The 15101-nt window shown below is 41.5% G+C and overlaps 1 protein-coding gene across 1 annotated transcript; it reads right to left on the minus strand.

Annotated features, from left to right (window-relative positions):
* Positions 1-3897: 3897 nt before the first annotated feature.
* On the minus strand, positions 3898-13704 carry LOC132765254 (zinc finger protein RFP-like). Its single transcript, XM_060759512.2, has 7 exons — positions 13279-13704; positions 12696-12788; positions 11799-12032; positions 10306-10328; positions 8984-9105; positions 8860-8892; positions 3898-4880 (listed from the first exon to the last, which is right to left on the minus strand). The coding sequence occupies exons 1-7, from the start codon at positions 13702-13704 to the stop codon at positions 4363-4365; spliced, it is 1449 nt and encodes a 482-aa protein (XP_060615495.2). The 3' UTR covers positions 3898-4362.
* Between the last annotated feature and the right edge of the window lie 1397 nt (positions 13705-15101).

The raw sequence follows: 15101 nt of genomic DNA on the forward strand, positions 1-15101 counted from the left end.
TACCATATGGACTGTGGGTAATAGGAACAGCAACCCATAAGAACTTACGGCTTTGAGGCTAGGGAAAGATTAAAGAAAATGTTAAAGTCAAGCATCATATCCACAAACTTTGTATCTAAATTCAAATCTCACTATTTTAACTAAACAGAACAAACTGCCGCCTTCCAGATGTTCCTGTATCACAACTCCAATCAGCTCTAGTGATGATGTGTAATGATGAGGAAAACATAAGTTGTAATTGTCAGAATAGTTGTAGTTATTTCATATGTATGTTTTTCAATGTGTTTGTATGAGCATTGCAATGTATTAGTATTGCTTTTCAAAGATGGATTCAGTCATGTTCATTTACTGTTCAGCTCACATATGTTATTGTTACAAAGTTACAGGCCAGACAGTGAAACTGTGATAACACGAAATTCCTTTGCCCTGAGAGAAATTAAGGAGTGTACCAGCCAAGAACATAGATAAGACAGAAGGGCGGATCTCTTGTTTGCTGTGTCTTCTTGCTATGCTTTTGTTCGTCGCCATCTTTTCAGTTCCATCATGTAGTCCTTTGTGTATAGACGCTTTAAGTAAAGCTACTTTGAAACTTTAAGAAGAATGCTGCCTGAGTTTGTTTATTTTGAAACCTCACGCTTGCTGTGCCGAGACTGGAGAGTCTAACTCTGACAGTAGTCTAGCATCTGGAAGGCCACATATGACATGGTGGGTTAGATTTGGCCAATGGACAAATGCGCCTTATAGTAAGGGGTATGTTATAATCCTATTTGCACTGCAGGTCTTCCAATGTTTCTTTTTAAACATAATCGTATGGTTACTGTTGTGCTTACATGGCTTTAAGGGCATTTCCCCTTCTCTGTAAAGCACAGCTAAACTACATTCAGCATTTGCAGATTTGATAGTTTTACATTGACACATTTTTGAGGGTTGATATTTTGCATAAAATGTCTAGACTTATGCATGCTTATATATATAGTAAGTGTAGCGGTTTCAGTGTTAGCGTAGGACTCAGAGGTTCAAATCCCTGCTCAGCTATGGAAGTGGCAATCAGGCATGTAGCTGGGGGGGGGGGGGGAGGGCTTGAGGGGCTTCAGCCCCCCCCCCCAAAATTCTTAGGGTGGTCCACGAGAAGGCCTTTCTGGTACATTAAACTTACGTCATATCATGATCTGATCACCATGCTCAATATATCCCATATGCATGGGGGTATTGGGGTAACGATACAAAGGGCTTGCTAGGGTAGATCCTCAGCCCCCCCAAATCAAACTCAGTGCCCCCCCCCGAATCAAACTTAGCACCCCCCCCCGAATCAAAATCCTGGCTACGGGCCTGGGCAATGTGAACTTTGCGCACTACCTCAGCTTAAGAGAAGAGGAAAGTAGTGCTAAAACTCCGGAGAAACCTTGCCAAGAAAACTAATTCAAATTCCCCATCTCCCTGCCCTCAACTATGCCAAGACAGATGTAACAGATACAATGCCCAGAGCTTGTGGAGCAACACTTTTTAACTTAGAGTCTAAGTTAAATCCTTAGTCTCCTATGTAATACAGAGTTAAAAAAGAACCAAAATTCTTCCATCCTATTCTACAACTGTCCCGTTTCATATAAAGCACAAGAGGAAAACGTCCTGGGATCTGTGTTAACTGCAGCCTAATACACTTCTTGTCTGTCTTTACACATAAACTGTTCACATGCTGTATATAATCATTCTGTATTGCAATTAAAAACTGTATGACTGAGCCTTTGTTTTTGTTTTCTTTGACATTTTACTATGAAAACCAATCTTTATACACATATTTGCTGAGTGTTTTATAAGATCACTGTACCCAAAAAATTAAAGCTCATTTTGTATGATAAATTGCCCCACTTGTTTTCACCAAGTAATAGTTTTGACTGCTTGTTCCTGACATGATGGTGCTCATTTCATCCAAATTTATTTAGCTTTCCAAGCTGATTCAAAGTCCATCCCTCACCCCATTATGTCTCCACGGGATGATATTATTTATTTATTTATTTATTTACAGCTTTTATATTCTGCCCTTCTCACCCCGTAGGGGACTCAGGGCGAATTACAGTGTACACATATATGGCAAACATTCAATGCCAATTTTGACCTACAACATATACAGACATAGGCAGAGGCTATTAAACTTTTTCTGGCTGCCGGGGAACTGTCGCTTTCATCATCCATCTGCAACGCTGATGAAGCACTTCCGCATTCCCCGCATGCTTCCTCGCTGGAATGCTTTTGCTGGAGTCTTCTTTATGGCCTCATAAATCAGTTAATTTAGCCTCCCACACTTTTAAGGTGGTACCTTGTTTTCCTACTTGACAGGTGCAACTGTCTTTCGGGTTGCAAAGGTCAACAACAGGCTACACATAATTGGTTGGAAACCCACTCCAACCCGGGCTGGCTTCGAACTCATGACCTTTTGGTCAGAGTGAGCTTAATGCAGCTGACACTAATATTTCAGATTTGACCCAACAAAATCAGTTGGAGGAAATGAGAGTGTTGGCACTAAAAAAAGGATCCTGATGTTTAACAACAATGTTGTTAAAGCATTATATTAGTACACTAGCTGTCCCCTGCCATGCATTGCTGTGGCCCAGTCTGTGTATATGTGTTTGGTGTGTGTATTTATTTATTTATTTATTTACTTTGCTTGTATACCGCAGTTTCTCAGCCCGAAGGCGACTCATGTATATATGTTTATGTGTGTGTTTATATTTGTGTATATGTGTGTGTGTGTGTAGTTTTGTTCATGCATTGCAATGTATTTTTTATGTTTTGGCTTTTAAAGTCTCTTTTGTTGGCCTGATAGGTGTCTTGTGTCCAAATTTGGTGTCAATTCGTCCAGTGGTTTTTGAGTTATGTTAATCCCACAAATGAACATTACATTTTTATTTATATAGATTTGCACTGACCAGTTAATGTGGAGGGACTCTGGATCGGCTCTGTGGTGGCCAAATACTTCACACAGCTGATCCAAGGTAACATGGAGAACATTAGGAAGAATGTCGTACCTGTGAGAGCTGTTCAGCCGTGGAACTCTCTGCCCCAGAGTGTGGTGGAGGCTTTTAAGCTGAGGCCGGCATGCTCCTTCCTCTCCTCCTCTCTCGGTGCAGTGCACACCTTCCTCTTCTCTCAGTGAAGCACGCTCCTTCCTTTCCTCTCTTGCCGCAGCACACATCTTCCTTTCCTCTCTCAGTGCAGTGCACACCTTCCTCTCCTTCTCTCTCGGCGCATCTACCTCTCCTCTCTCGGTGCAGCGTGCACCTACCTCTCCTCCTTTCTCGGTACAGTGCGCACCTTCCTCTCCTCTCTTGGTTCAGCACACACCTTCCTCTCCTCCTCTCTCAGTGCCAGTCTTTCCCACTTTTCCTTATTCATTTCCCCCAAAATGTATAGTTAAAATAAACTACAGTGATTATTGGAAGGATACATAAGCACATTTACATTGAAGAAGGTTAGAATAATGATTTAATCAGAGCTGGACAGTCTTATCTTAAATTACAGTTTTATGTAAATATTCAAAAACATTTGACTTACTGATGACTCAATTAATGTAGTTTTATTGGTATCTATTTTTATTTTGAAATTCACCAATAGCTGCTGCATTGAGTCAATAAGTTTTCCTGTTTTTTTGTGTGGTAAAATTAGGTGCCTCAGCTTATATTTGGGTCAGCTTATACTCGAGTATATATGGTAATTCATTTTCTTTTTTTGAAGTCATATTTTGATTCAGCAGTTTTGGTTTATCTCATGGTTCACTTTGAATTTGAAACATATCCCAAACACATCATCATCATCATCATCATCATCATCATCATCATCATCATTATTATAAACAGAACTATCTCCTTGGAGTCCAGTGCTTCTTTGGGTCATTATCACAAGATCACCCATAGAGGCCCTCAATGTACACTGCTCATTTTTCAGCCTCACTTCATGGTTTTTGACATCTTGTCAGATAGTTCTCAATAAAGTTTACTATGCCAAAATAAACAGCAAATGCAAAAGGGGGAAACTTCTAGTTTCCTTTGTATCTCAGTACTTGATGGTCTCCCTAATATGCTTCTTTTTGTTTCTTCCTTATATAAACTGGTGGTTGTTCAGTGAGAAAATACAAACAGATTCTTAAGGGTTGTTGTGCCCTGTCTAATAGGTTTCAGACCAACATAATTTATGACTCTTCATATATTACTGTCTCTTAAAAATCAAGACATAGATGGAAAAGGGAACCCTAAAAGAAAGGAAATACATTTGGAATGACACCTGTAAAGGAGCAAGTTTGAGAGACACTGAACAAACCTCAGTGGAAGCCTTTACAAAACTGGAAATGTAGACCTTAAGGAGTTTGCATTAAGGAGAGACTATAAGGTGGGCTTTTCCATGCACACGAAAGAAGGGCAGAAGAGTCTCTCCTGCAAATGTGAGTTCAGAGAATTCAAAGAGATCAAGTCCTGTGTCAGCATTGAAAAAGACTATAATTCCTGCAGCATAGTTTAGATGCACTCTGATCTTCTGGGGCTCATGCTTGATGGTGAGGACAGACTTGTAAGGAGAGGTTAGTGCCATATATTTACCTCCCCACTTCCCTAGAGCCCAGAATCCCCTGTGAGGGATAAGGATACAAAAGCCCTTCCTGTCCACGTCCTTTGAAGCAACTCCCACAACCCACTCCTCCTCACTTCCCACAACGACTTCCCAGAAATGTCTGCCTTCCGTAAATCCTTCACGGGCCATTACAATAGGATATTTGTCAAATCTCTCAGGATTGTCTGGCAGGTCTTGATAATTCTCGTTCCACGTCACACTTTTAAGGTCCTCAGAGAGGACGAGTTGAGGATGAGCTGTGTTTGGATCCAGTGTTATATTTGCTGTTGGGGAAGAGGGAAGAAAATAGAAGAAATACCATTGACTAAGGAAGGAATGACTTAAATGCTAACTATACGGATGCTTCTGGGCCTGCAAGACTTGATCAGGATTGTTGCTGATAGTGATGGAGATCTTTCATTCATATGGTAGCCATAAGTCAGAATTAACTTGACGGCAATTAACAACAACAAACACATGACCCAGGAGTCTCATTCCATATATAGGATTTCAATACATAGACTATCAAAATAACATAACAGTTTGACGGACACTGAACATACCTTCTGAACAATGAGACATGTTTTTGTAATTGTTGAAAGTACATAATATTTTCATCATTTGTTATTTGTCCCCAAGACAGCTTTAACTTGTACAGGTGTGAGAGCTCTCAGGTCTCATCAATATTGCTACTCATGTCTTGCAATGCTGAGGCAGTAACTCCCTTACTAAGGTCTTTATTGCACATGGCAGTCACACCATCAAAGATATCAGATGTATACCAGGATGAGTAATTTCAATATTGCACCTTTCTTCATTTACATAACTGCACCAATTCAGCAATCCATGCCCTCACAATTTTACGTCTGCATATCCACATAACCCCACCCACCTGCACTTCCACTGCTCTGTAATTTTAAAATTATTTATTTTTAGAGCAAATTTGCACTTTCAGCAATGGAAAACAAAAAAGAGACAAATATAACTGTAAACTATGAAATAGAAAACAGACAGCTCGGAAATAGCAAAGTGGAGTATGAGAGGAGGAGATCCACCCCCAATATCACTTTACACCCAACACGTCAGGGAAGAAGCAGACCAGCAGTAGAATATCCACCTGATAGTTCCCTATATTAAACTAACTGAGCCAACAATGTCATGTGGTGGCAAAAAAAGCCAATGGGATTTTGGCCTGCGTAAATAGAAGTATAGTGTCTAGATCCAGGGAAGTCATGCTACCCCTCTATTTTGCGTTGGTTAGACCACACCTGAAATCACACTGTGTCCAGTTCTGGGCAACACAATTGAAGGTAGATGTTGACAAGCTGAAATGTGTCCAGAGGAGGGTGACTAAAATGATCAAGGGTCTTGAGAACAAGCCCTATGAGGAGCATCTTAAAGAGCTGGGCATGTTTACCTTTGGAAGAGAAGGCTGAGAGGAGACATGATGAGGGCCATGTATAAATCTGTGAGGGGAAGTCATAGGGAGAAGGGAGTAAGCTTGTTTTCTGCTGCCCTGGAGACTAGGACACGAAACAATGCCTTCAAACTACAGGAAAGGAGATTCCACCTGAACATTAGGAAGAACTTCCTGACTATGAGAGCTGTTCAGCAGTGGAACTCTCTGCCCCGGAGTGTGGTGGAGGCTCCTTCCTTGGAGGCTTTTGAACAGAGGCTGGATAGCCATCTGTTGGGGGTACTTTGAATGTAATGTTCCTGCTTCTTGGCTGGGGGTTGGACTTGATGGCCCACAAGGTCGCTTCCAACTCAATTAATCTATGATTCTATGCAATAGTTAGTTTAGGATTTTGACAATATTTTTTAAAACAAAAATCTCACCAAATTGGTAAACTGACATAGAAATCTGAAAAGAAATATTCTAAGTTTTATCTGAGCAAGGAAAAGAGAGAAGGAAACAAGAGCAGGGCTAGGGAAAGATGCTTTCATGCTTCCAAGACATAGCTCTGTCTAAAATGGAATGCCTAGATGGCCAAGGGAGCAAAGATCTGCCATCATGATGCATTCCCCTTATAGTCTAGATTAGAATCATAGAATCATAGAATCATAGAATCATAGAGTTGGAAGAGACCTCATGGGCCATCCAGTCCAACCCCCTGCCAAGAAGCAGGAATATTGCATTCAAATCACCCCTGACAAATGGCCATCCAGCCTCTGCTTAAAAGCTTCCAAAGAAGGAGCCTCCACCACACTCCGGGGCAGAGAGTTCCACTGCTGAACAGCTCTCACAGTCAGGAAGTTCTTCCTAATGTTCAGATGGAATCTCCTCTCTTGTAGTTTGAAGCCATTGTTCCGCGTCCTAGTCTCCAAGGAAGCAGAAAACAAGCTTGCTCCCTCCTCCCTGTGGCTTCCTCTCACATATTTATACATGGCTATCATATCTCCTCTCAGCCTTCTCTTCTTCAGGCTAAACATGCCCAGTTCCCTAAGCCGCTCCTCATAGGGCTTGTTCTCCAGACCCTTGATCATTTTAGTCGCCCTCCTCTGGACACTTTCCAGCTTGTCAACATCTCTCTTGAATTGTGGTGCCCAGAATTGGACACAATATTCCAGATGTGGTCTAACCAAAGCAGAATAGAGGGGTAGCATTACTTCCTTAGATCTAGACACTATGCTTCTATTGATGCAGGCCAAAATCCCATTGGCTTTTTTTGCCGCCACATCACATTGTTGGCTCATGTTTAACTTGTTGTCCACGAGGACTCCAAGATCTTTTTCACACGTACTGCTCTCGAGCCAGGCGTCCCCCATTCTGTATCTTTGCATTTCATTTTTTCTGCCAAAGTGGAGTATCTTGCATTTGTCACTGTTGAACTTCATTTTGTTAGTTTTGGCCCATCTCTCTAATCTGTCAAGATCGTTTTGAATTCTGCTCCTGTCCTCTGGACTATTGGCTATCCCTCCCAATTTGGTGTCGTCTGCAAACTTGATGATCATGCCTTCTAGCCCTTCATCTAAGTCATTAATAAAGATGTTGAACAGGACCGGGCCCAGGACGGAACCCTGCTGATGGCACTCCGCTCGTCACTTCTTTCCAAGATGAAGAGGAAGCATTAGTGAGCACTCTCTGTGTTCGTCCACTTAACCAATTACAGATCCACCTCACCGTAGTTTTGCCTAGCCCACATTGGACTAGTTTCCTTGCCAGAAGGTCATGGGGGACCTTGTCGAAGGCCTTACTGAAATCCAGGTACGCTACATCCACGGCATTCCCCGCATCTACCCAGCTTGTAGCTCTATCGAAGAAAGAGATCAGATTAGTCTGGCATGACTTGCTTTTGATAAATCCATGTTGACTATTAGCGATGACTGCATTTGTTTCTAAGTGTTTGCAGACCACTTCCTTAACAATCTTTTCCAGAATCTTGCCCGGTATCGACGTGAGGCTGACCGGACGGTAGTTGTTTGGGTCGTCCTTTTTTCCCTTCTTGAAGATTGGGACCACATTGGCCCTCCTCCAATCTGCTGGAACTTCTCCCGTTCTCCAAGAACTCTCAAAGATGGTTGCCAATGGTTCCGAAATGACTTCCGCTAGTTCCTTCAATACTCTGGGGTGTAGTTGATCTGGCCCTGGGGACTTGAACTCATTAAGAGCGGCCAGGTATTCCTGGACGACTTCTTTCCCAATTTGGGGTTGGATGTCCTCCAATCCCTCATCCACTCCATCTTGCTGAGGTTGAAGACTCTCTTTTTGTGAGAAGACCGAGGCAAAGAAGGCATTAAGTAGTTCTGCCTTTTCCCTGTCCCCTGTCAGCATTGCCCCATCTTCTCCTCGAAGAGGTCCTATCGCCTCCTTGTTTTTCCTTTTTCTACTGACATAAGAATAGAAGCCCTTTTTATTGTTTTTAATGTCCCTGGCAAGTCTGAGCTCGTTTTTTGCTTTAGCCTTGCGGACCTTTTCCCTACAGGTGTTGGCTATTTGTTTGAATTCTTCTTTGGTGATTTCTCCCTTTTTCCACTTCTTGTGCATTAGAATGTTAGTACAGATTGATGGCCTTGGTCTGCATCAGATGAAGATAGTAACCACATCAGAAGAAACCCAATTGAGACCCCTTCCACACAGCCATATAACCGAGAATATCAAGGTAGAAAATCCCACAATATCTGCTTTGAACTTGGTTATCTGAGTCCACACTGCCATATAATCCCGTTAAATTTGGATCTTATATAGCTGTGTGGAAGGGGCCAGGGTTTCCGACCAGTCTCCACTTCTCCTTAGCATTTGATTCTGTTAAGGAAACTCACCTTGCTGCTCCTGCTGTCCGGACAAGAGTGAATCTGTGAAGCAAAAAGGTGCAACATTTGAGCATCACACACCACGTTTGTGTTACAAATGTGCAATCTATTTTTGCAACTATCCTCTTGTTACCTTTGAAATCTGCTATGAGACCCTTCAAGAAGTGATTTGTACTACAGACAGTCCAGCTCTTCCACTTAAGCACTAGAGGAAATGAAAATTTGAGATTTCTACATGTCTGTCTTTCTTCAATCCTGGTGAAGAGAAGCAATATATTAGGTTACCATATATACACATGCAGATGTTCTCAGTGGAGATGAAGAAAAACTGTAAATAACAACAACAACACTTTATTTATATTCCGCTCTATCTCCCTGAGGGGATTCAGAGCGGATTACAGTATACACAGGGAAACATTCAATGCCTTTGATAAACTGAAATAACAATTGCACACAATTACACAGAACAAAGGTAAAGGCTTCCCCTTTCATCTCCGGCTTCTGGAGGCGGTGTTCAACTCTGGCCATGCAGATGGCAAGTATAATGGGAATGGAAAGAATAAGGTATAATGGAGTGATGTTACAGAAAGAAGGTAGATTTCAACTGAACATTAGAAGGGTGTTCTTGAGAGTGAGAGTAGTTTGGCAATGGAACCAACTGTATGGTGAGAGGGTCTTCATCGTAGCTTAATTAGCTACAAACTGACAAACATAAAGCAGTGAATCTTAAATTACTTGACAGACATAGGAGCTCTGTAACTATAGATCAGCTGTGACCAGCAGTGCTACAGAATTTGAAGAGGCATGAATGGAGAGCAAAAGGGAGGATGTGCCAAGAGGAAGGCATATCAAGCCAATCCTGACTGAGACCGTCTTCCACCTGGAAACCAATGTCCTCACTGTGGGCTAACATGTGGGTCAAGAATAGGGCTCCACAGCTACCTACGGATCCACCGCCGAGACTATTGTTGTTGTTGTTGTTGTTGTTATTATTATTATTATTATTATTTCAGACATTTATATCCCGTCCTTCTCACCCCCGGAGGGGGACTCGGGGCGGCTTACAACCGGCAACCATTAGATGCCAACAACAACAATAAAAACACAGTTAAACATTAATTAAAACCTCATAAGTTAAAAAGACCATTTAAAAGAGACAAGTCCAAATACAGAGTCATAATCCAAAATCTGTCAATCACTACACTTTGAGGAACATCGTCCTTGGACTATGAGGGATCACCTAAGTAAGTAAGTAAGTAAGTAAGTAAATATGTAAATAAATAAGTAACAGAGACAGGGAAGGGGAAACCATATAATCTCAGCCTTCCAAAATGTGTCCCTATTATAATCCATGAAATATGTGCATTTACGGAATCCTGTACCCCAGTATCCTGTTTGGGTTGCAGCTTTTTCATGTAGTATCTAATCATGGGCTTAAATGTAGGATTCACTTACCTTTGCATGATCCTTTGAACACCCTACAGAAAAAAAGCAGAGAAAGAAAAGACAATTCAGTGAATACCACAGGCCATAGTCTGAAGACTCTGTATTTCCTCTAGTCAGTTCATATGCAGCTGAACAAACCAAGTACACAAACATACCCTTGATGACTGGAGCTTCTCAAAACGAGCTACTCCAAGTGACGGATGATGAATTTCTTGGTTTCTTGTGTAGAAAGTCTGTGCACGAGTTAAAAGTAGAACCATTCCAGCTCCAGAAGAGAAGGGGATTTTGGAAAATGGGAAATTTTTAGCTTGGAGAAGAGAAGGTTAAGAGTGGACACAATAGCCACGCTTACTGAAAGGATATCATATTGAGGATGGAGCCAGCTTTTTTTCTGCTGATCTAGAGAACAGGACAAGGAGCAGCAGATTCAAATTATAGGAAAAGGGATTCCACATAAACATAAAGAAAAGCTTCATTATAATAAGAGCTGGATGACTGTAGAATATGCTACTTTGGGATGTAGAGGTTTTTAAACAGAGACTGTCAGGAGTGCTTGAATTGTATAGTTCTGCATGACAGAATGGGTTTTGCCTGGATAGCTCTTATTGCCCCTTTCAAGTCTATGATTATATACAATTGTTACCTTCCCGATGGAGTGATACCTATTGATCTACTCACATTTGCATGTTTTCAAACTGCTAGGTTGGCAGAAGCTGGGGCTAACAGTGGGAGCTCATCCCACTCCCCCAAAGCAGCTTACAGTCTTCTTAATGTTTAGGTGAAATCTATTAGGGCTGGGCGGTTTCGTTTCGTTAATTCGTAATTCGTTAATAATTCGTTATTTTTTTCAATTACAAAACGATAACGAACCATTCTGGAGCAATTATTAAAAAAACGAATTTTCAAAAACGTTTTGTAAATGCTTCATATTTCGATATTGTATTCGTTTCGTTATTGTTTTGAGGTCGTTTCGTTATTATTTCCGCATGTCTGGGCCAGTTTTATGGTTTAATTAGTGAAAAAAAATTATAATATCACACCAACAGTCAACAACAGAGGGAGAGGGAAGCTTCAGAAGGTTTTGGAGGTTTTTTAGCGTATTTCGCGGTCGCGTCCGCCATTAACGAATCGATTCGTTATTGTTTCGGAAATCGATTCGTTAATTTTTTACCATTTACGAAATTTCGTAAATATCAAACTTTTTAAAAGGAAAATTTTGTAATTATTTTAAATATCAAAAAAAAAACCCCAAATACAAATCGATTTTAGAAACAAATTTTTCCGTTGTTACCCAGGCCTAAAATCTATTATATTGAAATTTATATCCACTGGTTTAAATTCTGGTCTCTGGACATCATGTCTCATCTCATTCTTCTCTTCTCCAAGCCAAAACAAACCCAGCTCCCAAAGCTGTTCATTATTGGGATTTGTTTCCAGATTTTTATTACCATCTGGACCCTATTTAACTTGTCATTGGCTTCTTGATTTTGCTATAATCCTACCTGCAGAAATTCAATGGTAGGCAGTTGCTGCTGCTCCTCCAACTCCTGGATGAAACCTTCAATATAAGAGAGTTCTTCCAATACTCTAGACAAGTGTGCATCGATTGTCATTTGAAACTCCTTCATCACATCTTCTATCTCGGCCAGGAAAAACTTCTCTTGTTCCTTTAGAAATTGCTGTAGTTCTGCAAACGTGGCAAGTGTGCTTTGCTCTTCTGCTTTCATGAAATTCTGCTAACCAAGAGATGACCAACAGGAAATGAATGATCAATTACTGCAACATTCAGTGGGAAAGTACTCTAGGAAGGGCATATCTGACTTTGAAGTAACCTTTTGGGAATTCCAGTTTTCACAATGAGGAAGGTATACTGAGTGTACTTTGTACTTTGCTACTTTCAGGATCCTGGTGCCATGGCCTCTGATCACATGAATGCATTTTCTGAATATGTCTGTCTAGAGCGGATCTTGGGACAATGGCAAAAAGTATGTCTTAGGCGACGTGAAATCAAAATATGACATTCACACAGAGCTCACTAAAATGGGAACGTTGGTGAACACACACCAATCCAGTACACAATTAGCTGGGAAATAGCAAAATGAGATAGGCATGGTTCCCCACCCCAATCTTTTTCAATGAAGGTATTGATGATTCTTTGTTTATTTGCTTATTGCATTTGTATGCTGCCTTTCTCCCAGAGTGGGATCCAAAGTGGCTTCCAAAACAATTAAAAATACTGACAAGAAAATTAATTTTATGTGCTTTTAAATCAATTAAAAGCACATAAAACTAGTTAAAAACATTTTAAAAAACATACACAGGTTCAAAAAGTGAATATATATGACAGACCATGGCAGAGTATTGTTTGTACAAATTTGGCATCTTAGACTAAAGCTTACAGTCAGAAGTTGCCTCTCTTCTATGTCTGCTTGACGCCGGAGAATAATCTTTTTCTTCTTTCTCATGTCCTCCAAGCACTTATAAATCTGATCCTGTAAGAGGGAATAATAATTCTGGTGAATTTATAAGAGGGAAAGTGAGAAGTTCACCCATGTGTTTCTTTCAGGTCCCATTTATCAGTTCTATTTTTCAGGAAGTAATGGAGAGGCAGTACCAGTAACGCCTCTCTCTCCTCTAGAGTAGAAACATTTAAGAAGCCTCCTTAAAGCACATGGTCTCCTATAGAGTGAAACAGCTTAAACGCCTAAAATGATGAGAAGGGGAGCCTGGGGAGCCTCCCCCCAAGTGGGCTGATAGAAAATGCATATTTTGGCACCCCAGAGATGTTGTTGGACAAAACATTTTGGGTTTTTGTTGTTTTCTGTGTGAGAAGGCATGGGATAGGTGCAAACCCAAGGTCTCCTAGGTGGCTAGTGGGTGCCTCATAGCAATTCATAGTTGCACACTCTTGTTCTATATTTGTTACACACACACATGTATATAAAAAAACAAGAAAGATATACAATCACAATCATGTCTTACTTTGCACTCTTCAGCAGCCTCCTCCAATGGGATCACATTGTGATCTCGGTGCTCCTTGGACTTGTCGCACACCACGCAGATGGGAGTTTGGTCCTCTTTGCAGAAAAACTTCTGGGGCTCCTGGTGCTTCTCACAGACTCTCCCCTCACCTTCACCCCTCTTGGCTCCTTGATTTTCGAGTTGCTTTGTGATGTCTACAAAGCTTGCCAGCAGCCAATTGCGCCTGAGGCTTCCTCTCTGAACTTCTTCCCTGCATTGGGGACAGGCAACTTCTTTGTCTGAATTCCCCCAGTGTAGATCGAGGCAGCCTTGGCAAAAATTGTGCCCACAATCTGTGATCACTGGTTTGTCAAAATAATCCAGGCAGATGGAGCAAGTGGCTTCCTCACAGAGTTTCTGGAGGGGATCCTGAGGAGCAGCAGCCATGGCTCCTTCATGAAGAAGAAGACAGAAAGAGGAAAAACAGAGCTAGTTTCACTTTCTTGGCTTCCAGTAACTTATTTATGGCTCAGGCTAAGTAGTTATGGTCATAAACTCATCATTATGAAAGAGCTGGAATAAGCTTTGTAAAACTCACTACAGTACAGTTTTATTATCTGGGCGGAGGCCACTAGGGTCTGCTAGAGACAGAAGGATAGTCCATTTTATGGGAGTGGAGGGTGGGTTGAAAGAGTAAAACTATTTTCTCTTGTTTTCCTGTTATCCCCCCCCCCCCCACCACCACCACCCATTTCCCTGTGGTGGAAATAATAGTAGTTTATGGGAAGTGAAGAGGGGAGATAACTAGCAAAAATGGGGGAAATGTTTTTCCTCTTTCAACTCTACCCCACAGCAGTAAAATTGACTATCCTTCGGTCTCTAACACCCCCTTGTAGCCTCCACCCGGATAATGGAACAGTACCCTTGGAGCAGTGGTTCTCAACTTGGGGTCCCCAGATGTTTTTGGCCTACAACTCCCAGAAATCTTAGCCAGTTTACCAGGTGTTAGGATTTCTGGGAGTTGAAGGCCAAAAGCATCTGGGGACCCCAGGTTGAGAACCATTGCCTTGGAGTTTTAGGAACTGATAGCATCCCCTTTCTTACCAAAAGGGACCTTTCTAACATTTGCTTTCTGTACTGCTGCCCCAATGTCATCTGGACCCCTATCTCTACAGCAGTATTTCTCACCTTGGAGGTCGGGACCCCTGGGAGGGGGGTGTTGTGAGTGTGTTCCAGAGTCGCCAAAGACCATCAGGAAACACTGTATTTTCTGTTGGTCATGGGGCTTCTGTGTGGGAAGTTTGGTCTAATTCTAGCATTGGTGGCATTCAGAATGCTCTTTGATTGTAGGTGAACTATAAATCCCAGCAACTACAACTCCCAAATGTCAAGGTCTATTTCTCCCTAAACTCCACCAGTGTTCACATTTGAGCATATTGAGTATTCGTGCCAAGTTTGGTGCAGATCCATCATTGTCTGAGTCCACAGTGCTCTCTGGATATAGGTGAACTACAACTCTAAAACTCTAGGTCAATGTCCACCAAACCCAATATTTTCTGTTGGTTATGGGAGTTCTGTGTGCCAAGTTTGGTTAAATTCTATCCTTGGTGGAGTTCAGAATGCTCTTTGATTGTAGGTAAACTATAAATCCCAGCAACGACAACTCCCAAATGACAAAATCAATCTCTCACCAACAAACCCACCAGTATTCACATTTGGGCATATTGGGTATTTGTGCCAAATTTGGTTCAGTGAATGAAAATACATCCTGCATATCAGATATTTACATTACATTACATTTCATAACAGCAGCAAAATGACAGTTATGAAGTAGCAATGAAAAT

The sequence above is a fragment of the Anolis sagrei genome, chromosome 2, assembly GCF_037176765.1.
Source record: "Anolis sagrei isolate rAnoSag1 chromosome 2, rAnoSag1.mat, whole genome shotgun sequence".
Taxonomy (NCBI): Eukaryota; Metazoa; Chordata; class Lepidosauria; order Squamata; family Dactyloidae; genus Anolis; species Anolis sagrei.